The sequence below is a fragment of the Musca vetustissima genome, unplaced genomic scaffold, assembly GCF_032173495.1.
Source record: "Musca vetustissima isolate MV318-11 ecotype Yass unplaced genomic scaffold, APGP_CSIRO_Mvet_v1 utg3768, whole genome shotgun sequence".
NCBI classification, from domain to species: domain Eukaryota; kingdom Metazoa; phylum Arthropoda; class Insecta; order Diptera; family Muscidae; genus Musca; species Musca vetustissima.
Genome location: NW_026878569.1, coordinates 29,827 through 51,591, shown reverse-complemented (window position 1 = coordinate 51,591; position 21,765 = coordinate 29,827). Strand labels below are relative to the sequence as shown.

The following is a 21,765-nucleotide window of genomic DNA, read 5'->3' as shown; positions in this document are numbered from 1 at the left end:
TTCCGTCAGGAAATAAAACTCTTTTACGTAAATAAGCATATAGAGTTTGGTACCAGTTATATAACCTTTGACCTAATAGTCGGGGGAATGATTCTTTAATTAATATTCATGATTTGGTACACTAGACGGAAATAATAAAAGTCCCAAAAAGACTTTTTTTTTTGACGGAAAAAATTAAAATCCAAAAAATACTTTTATTTTTGACGGAAAAAATAAACATAATTTTTAACAGTTAAAAATCAACGTTTATTTTTTCCGTTAAAAAATAATCCTTAACATGGGAACTGAGAGTGTTTTCTCAAGATCACTCAGTATCCTTAATGGGCTCCTCAATACGAATCTATTGGTATGTGACACTATTGGTGTCCCCTGTCTCTAACATGAAGATTTTTTTGTTCGCATTTTAAAAAATAACTGTTATTTTCGGTCCCTGCTTTTACAAGTTTTGCTACTTCTTCCCACTGCTGTACTCACAAACTAGAAGATTTTTCAATCAAATTTAACGGAACTCCCTTTCTCCCTCGAGAAATTTGTTCCACTGAAAATGGTAAAGGGGAATACCAAATTAGGCTGTGTTGATTTTGAAGGAGTGCCATCTAGTGTTGTCCTTTTCTCTAGTTTTCGGTTCCAGAATTTTTCAAGAGCGATTTTGACTTATGTCCCTTTTACACAATTAGGATAATACATAAAAATTAGCCTAATTGTCTCTTATTTCAAAACGGACGGGCAGGAAAGTATTCATATATTGGCAAAATGAATCGAATGTATTAGTGAATCGATTGTGTGGATTCAGGGCAATGATAAAATTTATTGCTTTGATGAAGAGGAATAAAAGCAAGACACAAACAAGTCGTTTGCCTAAATTGGCATAAATTCAAAATGCATTTAGTTTTAGTCTAGAACTTGATACCTTTGCATTTACTTCTAAGATATAATTTCAGAATAAATACAATATTGGGGGCATTTGGACAATCTAGATTCACAGACGTCTGTGCCTTATGGATCGCACAACCTATATCACTAAATATACATAATAAAAAAACCCCATTAGTACAAAAAATCCATCGCCTATTGTTTTCAAGCTTATGTCATGTATAATGGGTCTATAATTTATAAAATTAGACTTTCATACCGACATTTTAAAATGATAATAAATTGGGGTTAAACCAAAACGCATTAAAACTTCCCAACCAAACTCCCGAAGTTTCTGGTGAGTCAATGTAGATGTGTGTGGCCTAGCGTTGTCCTGGTGGAACACGACACCTCTCCTCTTGGCCAATTCTTGCCGTTTATGGTAAATTGCTATCTTCAAACGGTCCGGTTGTTAACAGTAGAGATCAGATTTTAACGTTTGGCCATGTGGACGCAACTCAAAATAAATAATCCCCTTATAGTCTCACCAAATGTATTGCAGAACCTTCTTGACCGTTAGTCCTGGTTTGGCCACCGTTTGAGGTGCTTCACCGCTCATTGACCATGATTGTTTTCGCACAGGGTTATCGTATGTGATCCACTTCTCATCTCTAGCCACCATCCGTCTAAGAAATGGCTCTATCTCATTCGCAGATGGAAATTCGATCCATTCAATTTTTTCTAAGTGGTGTGTCACCCAGATATCAAGCTTCTTTTTGAATCTAGCTTTGTGTAAATGGTTTAAAACCGTTTATTGTCAATGTTTAGCTCCTGCTATCATGTCGGTTAACTTGGACCATTTTTCCGATGTCATCGGCATTTTCGGTGACCGGTTCAATGGATTTATTTTTCCCCAGCCTAATATTATGTGTATATTAGTATTAAATATTAAACTACAGTGGTACAGAGGTCATCATAAGTACTAAAAGTTATTGTTTACCATTAGTATGGAACCGAGAGGAAAAGTTAGTTTTACTGAATGGATAAAGAAAAGTACTAAAGGATACTAAATATTTGGTTAATATTTAGAGGATGAAATGGATCAAAAACTTTTTTTTGTTTGGTTTCTGGTCACTCTATAGACCACAATTATGATCCGAAAAATCTTCACGGAGAAAGGGGTCCAGCCAAGTATCAAACATGGCTCTTTGCATGATAATCGGTCAATATTCAGCGTATTAAATGCAGCCACACTTTTGTGTGAAAAATGGCAAAATTTGCATTCAATGACACACATGAGTCGTTTTTTTGAAAGTGTTTTAAGTCAATTTTAGGTTCCGATACAAATTTTGGTTTTCTAGAATAGATTACAAAACATAATACGTTATATGTTCTAGCATGTTTAAGGGCACAGAGCCAAAACGGCACGCTAACGGCACTATGATCAAGGACGACACCTATAATTTTCGGTGATGATCAGATAATATTTTCTAGTCGCTGTAGAGGATATTATAAGCTGAACAATATATATATATATATATATACCCCAAAACCAATAAGATATTATGGTATAGAGTGTATACCACGTAGCCAACATGAGGTAATAAAATCAATTAATCGGCTCAAGAACAATAAAGCAGCAGGAGCCGATGGGTTACCAGCCGAACTATTCAAGACTGGTGGCCAGATGCTGGTCAGAAGCATGCACCAGCTGATTAGTACAATTTGGCTAGAGGAATGCAAGCCCAATGATTGGAACCTCAGCATCCTGAGTCCGTGCACAAAAAAGGAGACAAGACGATATGTGCCAACTACAGAATAGGTCTCCTTCCCATCGCATATAAAGTGTTATCCAGTGTGCTGTGTAAAGCCGCATTCGACAGCCCTATCCGTTAAGAAATGTTTAAAGCCATGTCTACGTTCGGCATTCCTGCAAAATTGATACGGCTATGCAGGCACAAGGTCAGCAGTTAAAGTAGGAAACGAGGATTCAGACAAGGTGACAATTTGTCGCGTGATCTCTTTTACATCCTGCTGGAAAAGGTCATACGAGACGCAAAGGTGAACAGAAATGACACTCTGTACACCAAACAACAAATGTTACTCGCCTACGCCGATGACATCGATATAATGGGTCTGACATTGCGAGCGGTAACATCCACCTTTAAACAAACTGAAGAGGAGTCTGCCGAAGTGGGTATGGCAGTAAACGGCGAGAAGAAGCTGATGGTATCAACGCGCAAGACGTCCAGTAGACTCGGACCAACTGTGGAACTTGAGAACTACAGCTTCGAGGTAGTTAAAGATTTTATATACCTTGGTACCACCATAAATAAAACGAATGACATCAGTTTTGGTGTCATGGTCTAAGTAAGCAGTTTTGAAACAAGGCGACAGATCTACGGACCGATCTGCGTCGATGGTGAATATCGGCGTCGAATGAACCACGAGCTTCACAATTTATACGCGGACATCGACGCGGACATTGACGGTGACTAGGCCATGTTGTGCGAATGAATGAGAATGCCCCAGCTCACAAGGCATATAAAAGTGAGCCTACTTATGGTTCCCGTAGAAGGGGAAGGCCACGAATTAGATGGAAAGAGCAAGTAGAAAACAACATCTTGGAACGTGGTCTTCCAAATTAGTGGATTGGCGCACAAGACCGACGGGCTTGGAAATCTTTTATAAGCTCGGCTTATCGAACAACCGTTCTGTAACGTAGAAGTAAGTAGAAAGTTATATTTCTTTAGTGGTTGTGCAGGTCGGCCCCGTCCGGTTATACTACACTAGCGGAGTTGATAATTGGTAGAACAGAATTCACATTCGACAGAAGTTTTCCGACTTCCGAATCCTTGATTTTTGTACTTTTTTGTAGTGTTCGTAGTGGTTTGCCGATTTGAAGAGCTTTGAAATTTGCATATACATTGTCATTACTCCTAGGATTTTTGGTATTGAAAATGGGATATATTAGTCCACGTTTTGGATTTTTTGGTATTTTGGGGAGTCTACACACTATTTTTCAACAAAATTGGCGGCAATTTAGTATTTTGAGTTCTCATGTCAAAAATGATCAATATTTGTCAACGTTTTACGATAGATCCTTGAAACGTTATTTCCCAAAAATTCTGTGTGTTTGTGTGTGTTTTTTTTTTTTTATTTTCGACATTTTTACTTGATAAAAGGGGAACAACTGTATGTTTTTTTAGTTTCATTGTTGCTTTGATTCTATTAATTTATTGTTATTTATTTATATTACATACAATTTGTTTATGATTTTTATTATTTATAATTACTTTATCATTTATATAGTTTTTATAATTTTACATAACAAATTTTGACCAAAAAATCAACTTACTTCTTGTTCCAAGACCATTTCTATTTTTGAATTTAGAAAATCTGGTTGTTTCTGGTAATCCAATTGGAAACAAAAATAAAATTTTCAAAAACAATTATTAATAATTAACAAAAATCTTATTTTTCTTGTTGTTGTTGAGAAAATCCCCCAATGTGCACAAAATGTCATCTAAAATAGTTGTGTGCAAAAGAAATTTCGGCTAGCTTCTACTATATAGAAGAGAGTTCTATACAAATCTAAACTATTGGCTATAATGCAAAAATAACGGGGAAAGTTATTATGGGGGATAATTAGGGAAAGGGGAAAATTATGGTGGGGAGTTATTTATCTGCAATAAAAAGTATACGCTTCAAATTGAAAATATATTAGTTGGTTAAGTGGGTATAGTATTTTTTTGTTTGGATTTGTAAACTATAAAAAAGGAAAATAACTAGATCCTCATGTTTATATACACAAAAGGTATAGAATAATAAAAAAATAAATAAAATTATATATAAATAATTTAAATTATAGTACAAAATAAAATAATGAAATCAACGCACAATTAACACACAATAAATTTTTTTTTGCTTTTTTCGGTTTTTGTCTTTTGGACATTTGCCACTTACCTTATAATGCTTAAATTCGGGTAATGTTTCTAGACAAAATATAACAATTGATAGCAATATAACAAATACACTAATTATGGCTACAACTCTGGCGGCTTGTGAACTTTCTGGATACTCAAAAAGTAACCAAACTTTTCTTTGATTTTCATTATCCGGCAATGGTCTTTCCTCTTCCTTAATAAAGCCTTCATCCTCTCTAAAGGTGATTGAAGAAGAAGAAATGGGAAATAGAGAAAAAACAAACGTATAACATATAGAAATATAATAGAAGAAAATTATACACAAAAAAAAATTGCAAAAAAACAATTATAATTAAAAAACATTAATAATAATTATAAAAAAATTAAAATTATTACTACAACTTAGAATTTTTTTTTGAGATTTTTTGATTTTTTTTTTTAAATTTATTTAATTTAATTTCTATTTTTTTCTAGTTTGGCCAATTGCACTATAAAATTGTTAATCAAATCATAATCACACAAATCCAGGAAGAAAAATTCAAAGACGATACCACAGCCATCATCAATTCATTGAAGTACAAATTACCAATTGTATCAAACTTTGAATTTTTACACATTTTAAAATAAAATCGTATAGAAATTATTTGAAATCAAGAAAATAATAATATTTGAAAAAAAAAACAAATCAAAGGTATAGGGAAACGAAAAGATTCTTAGAATATGAAGAGCACACGACTGTTCGATTTTGTTTTGAGTTTATTTCTGTTGTTTCTGTTTTCTTGAACGTTTTTTTGCTTCACATGTACAGGAGTGTTTTTCGTGGGCTGTTTTTTATTTTATTTGAAATTATCCTTGCTTGTGTGAAGTGTTGGTTTTTGTTCATTGTGTGAAATACAACGAATGCGTAGTTTATGTAAATTGGGTATATGTATACAGATGATGTTATCGAAAAATCGATTTTTTGTCGATAATTTTATAATTTTTATATATATCAAGGAAGTCGATTTTAATTAAATACTCAAAATAAAATTTAAATTATTTTTTTACAGTTTAAGATTTATTATAAATAACGGTATCGAAAATTGCAGGGCAATGATTTTGTGTCTTTTCGATTATTCTTCGTACGGATATGAAATGCAACACATTTTGAGACTGTTTATATCCTCCATAATTATTCACTGGTGGCCTCATAAATTATATATTCTTGATTTAAATAAAAATTCTATGTCGATTTAGCTACCACCGCGAAAGAAACGGCAAAAGTTATTGCTTTGAAGTTGTGCTACAATTCAATTTGGTCCATTTTTTGATAGAACTCCTTGGTATGGTATTTGGTATTTTGGGCGCATCTTTTTCAACTAATTTTTCTATCATTTTAAATTTTCGATTCTCGTTGGATAGACAATCTCACTACCACCAATTATGGATATTGGTTCAAGTTTGGGACCATATAATGGACCGTTATTCAGTATTTTTGGGTTGTTTGTCAACCAAATTATCTGTAATTTGTGTCAATTAATTTATTTTTGGAGTCTTACTTGAGTTTTTTTTCTAGAAAAAATGTTCCATATGAGTTTCGGTGTAGGACCCTTATAACGATACTCATATTTTTATTTATTTTGAGCAAAGTTTAAACTAAATTGGCAGCATATTTTAGGTTGTCTTTGGGTGTGAAAAATCTGCATGCGAGACAGGCGGGGAAATCCAGTTCGAGTTGGAAAACGACATAATCATCTCAGAATGTCCGAATAGTGAGGAGGCGTAAACGATGGTGAAAAAATACAAAAGACAAAAGTCGACCTAGTGATACAACACAACACCCGGAAAAATGTCTCGCAAGGAAGCTTTGTCACAATTTATCAATCAAATCCATGGAAGACCTGTTGTGGTCAAGTTAAACAGTGGTCTTGATTAGAGAGGTGTTCTAGCATGTCTGGATGGCTACATGAACATTGCCCTCGATCAAACTCGAATATGTCAATGGCCAACTTAAAAATAAATACGGTGACGCCTTCGTAAGAGGCAACAACGTTTTGTATATATCCACACAAAAGAGAAGAGTATAACACTAGTTTTTTTTCTATATATTTTTGTACAACTCATTATTTTTTTTAAATAAATAATAAATAATATAAAAAGTCAGCAAGGGCATCGGGCGCAAATGCAGAAACCAGGGTAAATAAAATATTGACCCATTGTGAGAGAGGTATCAGAATCAGAGGGCCAAAGAGTACCACCTTCGGACTTTATCTAGGCATATTAAAGATAATAGGTCGTAAAAATTTTAGTTAAGATTCGACATTCCATTCGCCTTATATTGAATTTAAAAATTTTGTTAATTTGTGGGGTAAGTAAAAGAAGGAGTGGACCAATGTGACCCATCTACGGACTAGATCAAGGCTGGGTAAAGACAATAGGTTGTACAAAATTTTGCTTAAATCGGATATTCCGTTCGCCTAATATAGGATTTATAAATATTGAACATTTTGACCATTTGTGGCTGAGGTACCAGGAGGAGTCGACTAATGGGTCCCATAGGTCGTACAAATTTTGGTTCCAATAGTCCGTTCGCATGATATTGGATTTATAAAAATTTAAAATGTTGACCATTAGTGGGAAAGGTACCATAAGAAGTGGACCAATGTGTTTCATATTCGAACTCGAACTAAATTTGTAAGAAATATTACGATGTCCAAAGTTTGGATGAAATCGTTTACTCCCTTCCAGAGTTATCGTGTTATCGGCCAGACAGACGAACGGGCATTTATAAATCTACTCCAAGTTGTCTGAAACGGATTTAGGCCAAAGAAGCATGGGGTCTAAAACCAATGTTTCGATGAGGCACATTTTTGTTGTATCAAAGTGTATATAATATACTATCAGTAGTCATAAGGCTTAGGGCATACAGCTCGCGGAAACCCCTTAGGATAAGTCCGACCTTCCTTTAATTCCTCGGAAACGGCGAACAGGAGGATTAGTTCTCTGGAGGAGCAGTAGAGCACAAAATCAGCAAAGAAGGAATAATAGCTCTCCGTCGTAAAGGCTAAGTCAATCCAAAGTAAAAGAGACTGTCACTAGAATGAATCGACTGAGGGGCTCTGGTATCCTATAAAGACCAGAAAATTCAAAAGGACTAACCGGACTTCACGAAAGAGAAGGAGAGAGACTGCCACCAGAATCCATTGACTGATGAAGGAAAACCCTAGCTCTAGTATCCCGAAGACGAGCACTATAAAGAAATTTTCCGTAGTATCCTCCCATTAAGACCGGAAATTTCAAAAGGACTTACCGGACTTCACGAAAGAGAAATATGACAGTAGCAATGGTAAGGCAGGAGACATGTCATCACCGACTGAGCCAAACCACAACCGGACTTTCACCAGAATCCATCGACTGAGGACGGAGACCCCTAGCTCTAGTGCTATAGACGAGCACTATAAATACATTTTCCGTAAAGGCCGATAATCACCAGAAGGACTAACCGAACTTCACGGATGTGCACAAAGAGGTGCTGGATGCGGTCATAAACAAGATCTTAGATCACCTTCTGCAAATGGGGACCATATCGATCTTTCTGGTTGCGAGTTTAAGGGGGAATATCTAATGCCAACCAGTGCCGAAGTAATATTGACATAGAATCAATCGACTGAGGACACAAAACCTAACTATAGTATCCAGGAGACGGGCGCTACATCGAAACCTTTCTGTAAAGACCTAGATTCCCCAAAAGGACTAATTGAAATTAATGAAAGCGGAAGATGGCTGCAAACAAATGGTAAGGAACCGCTATCGTATGCGAAGGTTGCAAGAGACATTACAGACACGAGTTGTGCTATGTGATCGACGAGAATAACGTTTCCGGCGAACTAGGTAAGAAGGTGCATAAAGATGTGCTGGATGAGGTTGGCAACAAGATCCTGGATCACCTCCTGCAAAATCCTTCCTCCTGCAACAAGATCCTGGATCACCTCGATTTCCCTAGTTGCGAGTTCAAGGGGGAATAAGGGATTAAAAATATACCCCATGTTCGGATACATAGAGAAGCCCCAGCCAACTCAACGCCAAAGAATACTGCCACCAGAATACATCAACTGATGGGTGCAATGTCGGTTATAGTATCGAGAAGACGGGCACTACATCGAAACTTTCCGCAAAGGCCGAGAATACCCAAAAAGACTAACCGGAATTAACGAAAGAGGAAGATGGCAGCAGCAATATTATGTCATATTAGATTGGGGACACGACATATACGAGTTTTGCTATGTAGAGATCGACGGAAATATCGCAAAGTAAATAAGGAGGTGCACAAAGAAGTGCTGTATCCTGTCGACAACAAGATCGTTGGATCAGCTCCTGCACGTCATACCGTCCAGGTGCGAGTTCAAGGTGGAATATCTATTGAATATAAACTGCTAAGAAAGAAGGTTGTTAGAGGTTAGAGCAGCGAGTTCATAACAGGAGACCACGCTGGTGGTGGTGGTGGAGGCTATACAAAACTCGGCCCGAACGAAATTAATGACGTTTTTACTGCGATAATGGGAATTATAGACTTGAAGCTTGTTTTGTGATTTATCAATACCCAATTTTTATTGTTACCTTAAAAATAGACTTCCTCCAAATATATATTTTTATAAAATATCAACTAATCGATCAATCGAAAAATCGAACTGTATATATAACCCAATTTATCATTTTATGTTTGTATATATTTTTTGTGACATTTACATTTGTATTAAAATTGTGTTGTGTTTCACATCGTGTAAAGTAATTGTAAATGTTTATATTTTTTTTTTTCTAAGTTTTTTATCTTTTTGTAATTAAAAACATTCTCTCTCAGGAAAATTCAGGACAATTTTTTGAGAGGCTGTGTTTTTATGTCACAAAAAGAGAGATCGTCGCTTGAGTTGAGTCAAGTGATTATTTTATTATTTTTGTATTGAACAGAGAACGAACACAGCAAAAACACATCACATCTTATCTAATTAAAAAAGCTCATGCAATGCTTTTTCTAGCATTCTTGCTTTAATTGCTTTTTTGCTTTCTACAAAATGCTGGTGGGCGTAACACAATATCCTGCTCGATGGAGAGTGGCTATATGCACACTCACACACACACAACATGACGACTAGAAGTATTGACTTGGTCCAAAAAAAATATTATTATGTTTTTTTGGCAACAAGAAAACATTTCCCTATGTCTTCATGTTAGATGTGCCGGAATGATGTGCCGCCGCCACCACCAAGTGGGGTAGGTTGCGCCCACATTTTTTTTGGGTGTTTTGTGAGTGTGTGTGTCTTCATTCATTATTGTTACTTGAACGAAAGTGTTTCTTTTTTTTCGATTGGTTGGTGTCTGTGTGAATATGTGAATTTGTCTAAAAATTCAATTTATTTGCTTTTTTGTTTTGTTTTTCTGTTTCGTTCAACTTGATACCACGGGCCGGCCCCTTTGTCGTATGAACAAAATTTTAAGCTGGTGGTCAAGTGAATTAATGCCTAAACAACATTGCTTGCTGTGTGTCTGTGTATGTGGATATGTGTGTGTGTGTGTGATTATGTTATGTATGTATTTGGAGTATATATGTGTACAGGTGTGTCTGTGTGTATGTATGTGTGAATCTTGTTTGTTTGTATTGATATATTTATGTGTTTTTATTGGGCCAGATTATTTGTTATTTTATTTATATATATTTTTGTTGTTGTTGTATTTTTGTTTTATTACTGTAAACAAACAATAAATCAATTTATAATTTGTTCAAATTTACTTTCTTTGTAGAAATACGAGGACAGTGCGTTAAGTTGTAGGTTCTGCTGACTAAAAATATTATAAATTAAATGCTTGTTTATGTATTGTTTATAAAATAGTCTGCGACTAATTTTATAATTAAGGTAATGTGCTCAGAATATATATTTCAAAACGTATTGTATTTTAATAAGAATTTATGTTCGAAATAGAGAAAATATTATTAGAGGGGAAATCAATAACTTAGGTATATCTCCAATTAGATGCTGAGGGAGAAGAATTCAATATTTAACGGTCTGATATGGAGATATCCTTACAAAAAAAGTATACCTTGTAGAAACTAGACACTTGTCAAGAAACAGGTTAGGGCGGTGAGGCTTGTTAATATTTGAAACACCATCTATAGAAGTTTTAATATTACAAAAAATTGATGGACTGAATTTAACGTAAAATTCCATTACAAAATCATCAGTTTCGAATAACTAGCGCACCCAAAAATCTGTCCCCTGAAATTGTTCCTTGTACTCAAACAATTTTAGATCGGATGAATTTTTGCCAGAAAAAGTGTCACCCATTCTGAGGCCTATTTTGAAGTAAAAGGCATATTTTACAACTAAATCGATAAATTAGAAGATCGGCAAATGCACTATATCGTACTATACTGATCATCTGTCATTGAGCTTAAATATTCAGTAGAGCTTTATCCCGAACATGTGGGGCACTTGCCACATTTCCGACTCTACCGATAATAAACAATATAATCCCATGTTCGAGCACATAAAACCTGCAACTTATCTCGAATATAATATCCCGGAATTATTGAAATTGGTGTTGGTTTTTTTTTTTTTGACAAAAGTATAAAGTCAAAAAGTCTAAGCGCCTGTAAATATTTAAGTGTAACTCCCACATCCGAGTACATACGACAATATAATTGGTATCAATATAAAGGTCAACCACTCCTCTTGGATATAATATCAACTTCTCGGGTCTATGTCCTGCAGGAGTATATTTATATATATATATACGCTATAGAATACAAATTTTGCCACTTTTCATACAAAAGTCAGGGTCCATTTGACCTTCTAAATATTGACAGGCATGCTTATTCTTTGTCCCGATCTTCTTCTCCATGTACATAATAGCGATGTTTGGGCCATAATTGTGGCCCCTGGAGCTACCAGGAAATCAAACAAAATTAAAGTTTTTGGTCTATTTCATCTCCTGAATATGAACTGATTTTTACCAAAAACAATGGGGGTCTTCCGTGGGTAGAACCCATCCTACATGCAAAATTTCGTGAAGATTATTCCATAATTGTGGTCTGTAGCGTGTTTTCAAATTATAATGGACAGACGGAGGGACGAACAGACACACATGTCTAGATCGAATCAGCTAGTCGAGATATGACTGTCGGTATACTTAAATGTGCGTCTACAACCAATATTTCGCGGCGTTACAAGCTCTTGGGGCTGCACAAAGCCATAATACCCTCACAACGTAGTTGTGTAGGGTATTGAAATCATCCATCGGCATAAAATCCGGCGAAGTCGGTGTCCTTCCTTGCAGTGAAGTAAATTTGTAATCATAATAATAAGGAATATTTTGACTTCCCACTGGGAAGAAAATAAAATAAGATTTAAAAAAATAAAACCTATATTGACTTGTGTTTCGAGGTAGACCCTATATAAAGATACCCCAATTATTCCGAATTTTGAACACATCTTTCAGCTGCAATTTTATTTAATAGTAAATTTTGTAAAAAAAAATGCCTTATACAAAATTAACCAGTATTGACCCAAATTTCGGGACACAGAGAAATGATTTAAGTTGACCGACATGTTAGCAGTCGTAACATCGCCCATGAGCATTTACTGAAAGCTGGATTCAAAAAGAAGCTCGATGTTTGAGTGCCACACCAATTAACAGAAACAAATATGATGGATCGATTTTCGATCTGCGAAGCCTTGACCAAACGGAATGAGATAGACCCATTTCTTAAACGGATGGTGACATGAGATTAGAAATGGATCACATACGATAACTTTGAGTGGAAACGATCGTGTTCAAAGAGCGGTGAACCACCTCATACAGTGGATAAACCAGGACCAACGGCTAGGAAGGTTTTGCTATGCATTTGGTGGGACTGGAAGGGGATTATTTATTATGAATTGCTTCCATATGTCCAAACGCTAAATCCTGATCTCTACTGTCAACAACTGGACCGTTTGACGATAGCAATTGACCAAAATTGGCCAACAGGAGAGGTGTCGTGTTCCACCGGGACAATGTTAGGCCACACACATCTACAGTGACTCGCCCGAAATTTGTGGATCTTGGTTGGGAAGTTTTAATGCATCCGACTTGGCACTAAGCGAACATCATATTTTTCTTGCATTGCAAAATTTCTTTAATGATAAAAAATTGGTATCTAGGGAGGATTGTAAAAATCGACTACTACAGGTTTTTGCAAATAGAGAGCAGGAATTCTATGATGTTCCATTTAAAATGGCAACAAATCATACAACAAAACGGTGAATATTTGGATGTTACAGTGCATGTTAAATAAAGTTTCGCCAACCTAATATTTTAACATGTTGTTTTCACGGAAAACTTCAAATGTCAGAAATCTAATCAAAATTGTACCAACACTCCATCTTAATTCCAAACTTTAGGATTTCACACACCACCGCCTACGGATCACCTACATCCAAATTTTATCAAATTGTGTATACATAAATACAAATTTCCATTACCGCCTATATCATACAATCAAATAAAATTCTCATTTCCCAGTTTTAGGACACCATCCCAAATCAAAATGTTACCAAATTTATTACCATTTAGTAAAGGACTTTCAAAACTTCCCACATACCCCAATCCTACATACCAACAGTGATCCCAACTCCAAATTTCAGTATTTCAGCTATATAGGTACACATAAAATTCAAATTGTACCAAGTTATTCAGTGCACATTAGTACGAATTTCCAAAACTACCTTATCAAACCAATAGGAATCTTATTTCTCAATTTAATTTCAAATTTCAACTTTAGCAGCATTTAGTACACATTAGCACGAATTTCGAAAATTTCCTACATACCCCAATCTTACACACCAACAGCGGTCCTAACTCCAAATTTCAGGATTTCAGCTCTATCTGTTCACACTAAATTAAAATTGTACCAAATTTAGTACCATTTCCTAAACTACCTAAATACCACAATTCTATAATGCCGTAGTAATCTTATTTCCAAATTTCAATGTTTCAGTTCTATCAGTTCACTCAAATGCATACTGTATTGCATACTGTATTGAATATTCATTACATTCCTCCAACTTAAAATTGTATAAAATTTAGTATTGTTTCGTATGTTTCGCATACAGGTGTACGCGTTTCCTAAACTATTTCCTTATATAAATCCTACTTCTCAAACTTGTTTCGCATTCCAAATTTGAATTTTATTAGTTCTATCCTCTATAAAAAAATTTAGTACATTTTAGAACTTTTCGGATACTTATAGTTCGAATTTCAAAAAAAAACCTTTTGTACATCTACCCATCAATGACCCTCAATCCAAATTTCACCACACTGTGGTACAGGGTATTATGTCTTTGTGCATATGTTTGTAACAGGCAAAAGGAAACGAGATAGACACAGGGTTCCTTTTGAGAATATGCATAGAATCACTTTTTAAGTCGATTTATGCATGTCCGTCCGTCCATGTATTTTTGATAACAAAGTACAGGTCGCATTTGTGATCGGATTTGGATGAAATTTGGTACAGTTCACTTATTTGTTCCAAGGACGAACTCTATTGAAATTGGGAAAAATCGGTTCAGATTTAGATATAGCTCCCATATATATTTTCGTCCGATTTTAGGTAAATCGTGCACCAAAGTCCATATATATCCTTCAATTTGTACGAAATTTAGCATAGCGTACTGAATTAAGTCCAGAACGATGTGTGTAAAATTTCGTGAAAATCGGTTTAGATTTAGATATAGCTAAATTTTAGGTAAATAGTGCACCAAGGGCCCTATATATCCTTCAATTTGCACGAAATTTGGCTTAGCATTCTGAATTAACCCTAGAACAATGTGTGTAAAATTTCGTGAAAATCGGTTTAGATTTAGATATAGCTCCCATACATATTTTCGTCCGATTTTAGGTAAATAGTGCACCAAAGTCCGTGTATATCCTTCGATTTGCACGAAATTTGGATTTATAAGTTAATGAATAACTCAAAATGTGGCCGAATGCAAAAAACATACTGATATAAGTGTAACCTAACATATGACAAGTTTCGATGAAATCGGTTTAGATTTCGATATTTTGCTTTAAATTTATTTACATAATTTTGTCCCATTGTAAGATGCAACTCTATATCTGACCAAAATTTAGTATAGGTTTCAGAATGACAAAAATGCGACGTCTGTTAGGATTCCATTTGTGGGATATACCCAAAGTGGTGAAGGGTATCATATAATCAGCCCAGTCCGACTTTAATACTTTCTCTACTGGTTCTTAATACAGATATTTAAAGTTTTGAATTTGATTTGTTTCAAAAATATTGTTAAGTGGTATAAATTTTGTTTGTGGCTTTGTGCCTTTAAACATCATAGAAAATGGGAAACCAAGATTTGTATCATGGACTTAAACCACTTTCAAAATAAACGACTCATAACTAAGAGTGACTCTCATCCCAAATTTCAAGATTCTATCTATAGCCGTTCCATCTGGTCGTTGATGAATCATTAAGTCAGTCAATCATTTTACTCTTTTAATAATATAGATATTTCTGATATATCCCATCAGCTCCCTATCAACACACACTTAACGCACTGTTCTCGTATATTAGTATAGAATATTTGTTTTATAATGTTTTTTTTTTGCGATCGAACGAATTAACAACAAATTGCACAAAAAACCATAAAACAAACTACGACAGTTTTCCAAAATGATAAATTATTTTCAAAGTCAAATTACTAACATGGAAAGCAAATTTGCAATAAATTTTATTCTTATCTAAATAACCACAAAATAAAGGAAATAATTTTAAACGAAAAAATTAAAGTAATATTGCAATTGTGTGGATATTTCATACAAATACGGTTTTTTTGTATAACAAATAAAATATATATTTTTCAATATTAATTATAACAATCAATTAATTAATCATTCCAATACAAAAAACAAAATAAAATTAGAAAATATTGTTTGTTTCTTTACGGCCAATAAAGGATATAATTTTGGAAATTGAAAAAAAATAAGGCACATTTTGTTGTGGCACAAAGAATATAAAATTTTTAATTTTGTATAAAATTTTGAAAAATCAATTTATTTTTTTTTTTTTTTTTGCAAAGTCTGTATTTATGTATAAAACTCAACGATTAACGTACATTTAACGCAGTTAGGTGGTAAATTAAATCTTACCTGAATTTATTAATTGCTTGATCACCTAATTCATAAAATTTTATTTCTTCACTAAATACGTCTAAAGGGACATTGACCGGTCTCCGTAGTCGGCCACCTAGAAATTTCATTGTTCATATTCATATACAGATTTTTGGTTTTTTGGTAATATTTTTTGTTTTGCAGGCAGCAGTCAGACAGGCAGGCAGGAAATCAAAGGAGGATGATGCACAACAGGATAACATAAATTACGTTTTTTCGGAGGGTGGGAGAGGGTAGTAACAGGGATTTTCAACACGTAAATAAGAAACAAAAACAAAAAAAGAAATTGAAAATAAAAAAAAACAAATTCAAATTAAAATATATAAATAAAAAAATGTTTAAATAATAAATACAAATATTTTAATATAAATATATTATTATTGTTGTTGTTATCGTTGTAGATGTAGTAGTAGATATTGTTGTTGTTTTTTTGGTTTTGATTATTATTTATAATATAAAAGAAGAGGAGAAAAAATATTACATGATTAGTTAGTTTCAATATTATTATATATAGAAAATTTATTATATATAGAAATAGTTTTTTATATATAAAAATGTTAAGTGTGTCCAGCCTGTCCTGGCTGTAAAGTGTTGTTTTGTTATTGTTCTTGTAAGAGATAAAGTTGAAAATTCTTGGCAACTGATCGAACTTACCACTTTGATAATAGTATAAAATGGCATCGAAGCTCGGTCGACTACGGTCAAAAAAATATTCGTTTCTCAGCGGGTCAAAGTACCGTAATCTCCGAGCTGGATCCCCCAGTAACGTATCGGGGAACTGATTTAACGTTCGTAATTGTGTTTCAAACCTTAACCCGCTTACCTGAAATGAAATAAATTGAGGAATATGAACATTATGAATATAACAAACAAATAACTTGGACGTTTGACTGTCGAAGGGGTAGAGATACTAAAGGCGGGTACCCTCTGTGAAACATCTAAGGTATGTTGTCTGTCGCAAGAAGGTAAGAAGAAGGATTTATCTTTATAGAGAAACTTAAGAACGATTTATGTGTACCAAAAACTTAAGGGAGGCATTTGGTCCCGGGAATGTCTGAGGCTGTTCTTCTGTCAATGGAAGACTTTGAAAATATTATTTCTATATCTGTCAAAAGCAGACATGAAGAAGCTGTTCTCTCCAACATGAAGATTTTTTTTATAAAACCTTCAATAGTCAGAACCACAATGTTCATGGCATATTAAGAATATAATGGGTCTCGACGAGTGCAGTTCATACAAATAGAATCTAATGGTGCCTTTATTGGGACCGTATACTGTATTGGAATATTAAAAGTTTTAAAATTTTCTCAAATGTGAACCTATCAGAAAAACGTCGTTTAGTTATGCTATTGTAATTGGCTGCCAGCCTAGAAAATTTGTAATTATAGAGTATAGCTGGACTTTTATATTGGGGCTACTATGTTCAAAGTCGGTGGATATAAATTTTAGGAAGATTTGCTACTCAACGATAATACAAATCCTAAAAATAATAAAAATTATATATGAGGTGCAGTGCATCCGAAGTTCCCTGACCTTCTAATAAAAAATTCGATATCAACACATGAGAATAACACAAATTATTTTTCTAGCTTTGCGTAGCCCCAAGAGTTTGTATCGCCATCCACCTTTTAGTCCGTCTGTCCCTCATAATTTCAAACCACGATATAGGTCGCAGTTATGGTCCAATCTCCGAGTCGAAAATTTCTTTGTTCTGGCCAAAGAAGATCCCTACTGTTTGTTATTGTATGAAATGGACTTAAAACTTAATTTTTGTCTGTGTTTTTGTTTGGTCGCTCTAGAGGCCACAATTTTCACCAGAATATCGCGAAATTTTACACAGAGGAAAAAATCTGACCATAGAATATTTATAACTTTTTTGGTGAAAATCGGTCAATACTTAGCGGGTCAAATGGGACCGGACTTTTGTGTGAAAAATAACAAGATTGTTATTCTATTGCGTATATATTTACTTCTGAATGACATAGTCATCTGACAAGATCGAACTAATTTTATTGTTCTATCTAGTCAGATGTGGGAGTTTTTCTTTTGTTAGTGTTTACCGCATTATTGGGAACAAATAAATAGCAGCAAAAGACCTAGGAAACAACTCCTGCCCATAAAATATTTGAAAAAATCTTCTGCATACAGAAAACCTGTAAAAGGTTTATATAATCCGATGAAAGTCTTGTGGAGAACGTCTCTGGAAGACCTGAGGAAGATATTTTTTCTATAGAAGACTTCCGACAGGTTTACTGGGTATGGATCCTACGTGTATAGCTCTTTGCTCTCTAGATGTTCTGAAGAATTTAAGATGCTCACATGTCCTCACTATACCTGATAATAGAATACCTAGGAAAGATTTCCAGTCCATGAAGTACCTGAACCTTTTGAACCACGGAACCTTTTCTGTATCTAAAAGATCTGATTATTCTTATTTGTCTTTAGATGAAGTTGTTTACGAAATACTAACATATAGGTACATCGCTTGGAAAAGTGTCTAGGATCATCAACTGAAATAAATGCTCCTTTATATGTACACAATACTAAATAATGGACCAAAATTTAAAATTTTTAGACTGAAGAAAACTTGGAACAACTCAGTTGTAACCAGTGAGCGGAGCAATATAGTCGGACGGGGCCGACCATATCATACCCTACACAACTTCCACGTAAATCGAACTTTCTGTTCTTCTATATTCTGAGCTTGGGAAATATTTCCCGATATTTACACCCTCTTGCAAAATTATAATCAGATCATCACCGAAAATTATAAGCATTGTCCTTGACCATACCTGGGGATCCTCATGAAAAATTTCAAAATATATTACCGCCCTCTAGTGTGGTAATGGGTTACTAAATAATATCTGAATACGTAAGCACCTGTAAATACTTAGATGTAACTTCCACACCCGAGTACATACGGCAATAAAATTGGTATCAATTGAAAGGTATATAGTCAACTCCTCGGATCTATGTCCTTCATGGGTAAATATATACGCTATAGAATACAAATGTTGTGATTTTTCACATAAAAGTCAGGGTCCATTTGACCCGCTAAATATTGGCCAATCTTTATCAAAATAGGCATGCTTATTTGTTGGCCCGATCCCCTTATCCATGTAAAAATTCGCGATGTTTGGGCCATAATTGAGTCCTCTGGAGCGACCAGAAAGTCAGACAAAAATAATGTTTTTGGTCCATTTCATCCCCTAAGTAGTAACAGATCTTTACCAAAAACAATAGGGGTCTTCATTGGGCAGAACCCATCCTACATGCAAAATTTCGTGAAGATTGGTCCATAACTGTGGCCTGTATCGTGTTTACAAATTATAGTGGACAGACGGACTTACAGACACATGCCTAGATCGACTCAGCTAGTCGAGGTATGACGATCGGTATACTTAAAGGTGCGTTTAGGATCAATATTTCGCGGCGTTACAAACTCTTGGGGCTGCACAAAACTATAATACCCTTACAACATACTTGTGTAGGGTATAAAAATAGCTGAAATCCTCAAAATAACAAAACATAGAGGTACCATTATATGGGGTCTACAGATTTTCGATGTACGGGTCTATAGATGCCCTGCAGATTTTCTGTAAGTGCTTCTCCTTTTTCTAGAAAGAACGAAGAAGATTTTCTATAAAAAAGACATCTGAACTAAGGAAAAGCTGATTTCTGTCTATAGACAACGTCAAGTAGGTCATCTGCGCTGAGAACACATCTAGACGGTTTTCTATATATTGAAGATCTAAAGAAGGTATTTTTGTAACAAAGAACTACTCATACTTAAGAGTAGAGTGGGTGCCATCTTCAGACTTGATCTAGGTTTGATAAACATACTACGATGTACAAAATGTGTATCCAATCGAACACTACATTTGTTTGATGTTTGATTTACAAATTTTAGAATTAGAAGGATAGTACCGATATATCCTATCTTCGAACTTGATCTATATTTAAACGTTTGTATAAAATTGGTTACTCTTTTCGAGAATTATCGTGCGCAACCGCCAGACAGATATATCGGAAACTGATTTGGAACAAAGTTACATGGGGTCTATAGATGAGGCATATTTTTGTCGTATAAAAGTTACACCATTAGTCACAAGGTTGAGGGTTTACAATCGTATATTTAATTAATTTTTTTAAAGACTGGACTACTACAGGATAATCATCAGAAAATCCATAACCACAATTACAAAAATTATAATTTAAACATTTAAAACCAACAAAAAATAACAACAACACACAATTATACTTACATTTATAACAACTCTTTCACAAAAATCATGATCATGAGGAATGGGTTCAAAGTGTTGTGGCCCGCCACCATAGCCATGACCAGCCCCCCCTTCTTCGTCTTGACTGCTTAATTTGGGTAAAGACCTAAAGGGAGAAAAAACATAGAAGGAAAAAAATTATATAAATTATTATTTTAATAGTTTTTTTGTATATATAAAAAATGCAATGCAATTTAAACACTTAGCCTATGGAGAATTGTTTTTATGTTGTCATAAAAATTGAAAGAAGAAAAAAAAAATATCCTTGTTAAATTGTAAAGCCTTCTTCAGGTTACGAGCCAAGTCTGCCTGTCGTCCTGCCACTTTTGCTCTTTTTCATGTTGCCAAAAAAACCAGTCCCCACCCAAACCCAGTGCTTGCAAAAAACCCATGTTTGTTCAACCACTTGTAAGCAAAGTCATCAAAAATTGCAATCACAAATTTTTAAACCATCGCACACACAAACACAACGAACATTTCGACCACTTTAGGGGGCCACTTTTTCTTGGCTCCTTGACAAAAATTTCCAAAAGTGCTTGTTAAAGTTCACACAGTGCAATCTAAATCAATTTGGGCATATGTATTTGTAATTTGCCGCCACATAATAAAGTGTGATATCGTTTAAATATATTTTTTTCATTTGCGGTGGGAATGGAATTTGTTGTTGCAATAAAAAAATATATATTTCCTGGTGTAACACCTTGTACTTTTGGCAGTATTAGGTATTTCAATTTTTTTGGTATGAATATTTAATGGCCACTAAGTGATATGGGCATGAAAACTAAAGAACAAAAATTTTGTAGTTATTTTAAAGCATATAAAATGAGTTGAAAATAATTTCAATACCATTTGTATTTTGTAATTGTAAAACTCACTCAGGCTGAATCCCAGTTTGTTGTTTTATAAAAACAACTATTTATTAGTGGGGAAAGTATGACGTTGTCCGCCAAAGGGTAAGGCAGGGAAGACTATAGTTTCTGATCTCGTCACTGATTCTCATTAGTTCCCTTAGTTTGTTGAAATATCCTTAAAAATACATTGACAAAATAGGCCTAGAATAATCATTGCAAAATGTATTAAAATGTATAAAATATATTTTAAAAGAATACACGCCTAGAACAATATTTGAAAAATATATTTTGAAACCAGTGAGCGGAGCAGTATAGTCGGACGGGGCCGACCATACGATACCCTACACAACTCCCACAGAACTCTTACTTTCTGCGGATGTTTTTTTCCGACCCTGGGCAATATTTCGTGATATTTGCACCCTTCAACAGCTCATCTTCCTTACACCAACATATTTTCCGAATATTACTAATATTCAGTATAGCGCTTCTAAATACTTTTCAGATTCCCTTCGCCGTGGGCTGTATTGTGATGCTCGGCTTATAATTATGGCCTATAGATCAAAAACACACAAATTTAAGTTTTTGGTCCATTTCATCCCAAAATTACTATCTGATCATCACCAAAAATGATAGGCGACCATAACTGGGACCTCATGG

General features: G+C 34.5%; 1 protein-coding gene and 1 pseudogene across 1 annotated transcript in view; one reads left to right on the top strand and one right to left on the bottom strand.

Annotated features, from left to right (window-relative positions):
• Nucleotides 1-20,363, bottom strand: part of LOC133323318 (potassium voltage-gated channel protein Shaker-like) — a gene marked incomplete at its 5' end in the record, with an annotated part of 68,839 nt that extends 48,476 nt beyond the window's left edge. The window contains 4 exons of the mRNA XM_061532259.1: nt 4,819-5,014; nt 15,954-16,050; nt 16,629-16,797; nt 20,240-20,363. Of these exons, the coding sequence (XP_061388243.1) occupies nt 4,819-5,014; nt 15,954-16,050; nt 16,629-16,797; nt 20,240-20,363 (586 nt within the window). The remainder of the gene's footprint in view (nt 1-4,818; nt 5,015-15,953; nt 16,051-16,628; nt 16,798-20,239) is intronic.
• Nucleotides 6,597-6,844, top strand: LOC133323325 (U6 snRNA-associated Sm-like protein LSm6; annotated as a pseudogene).
• Nucleotides 20,364-21,765: the final 1,402 nt, after the last annotated feature.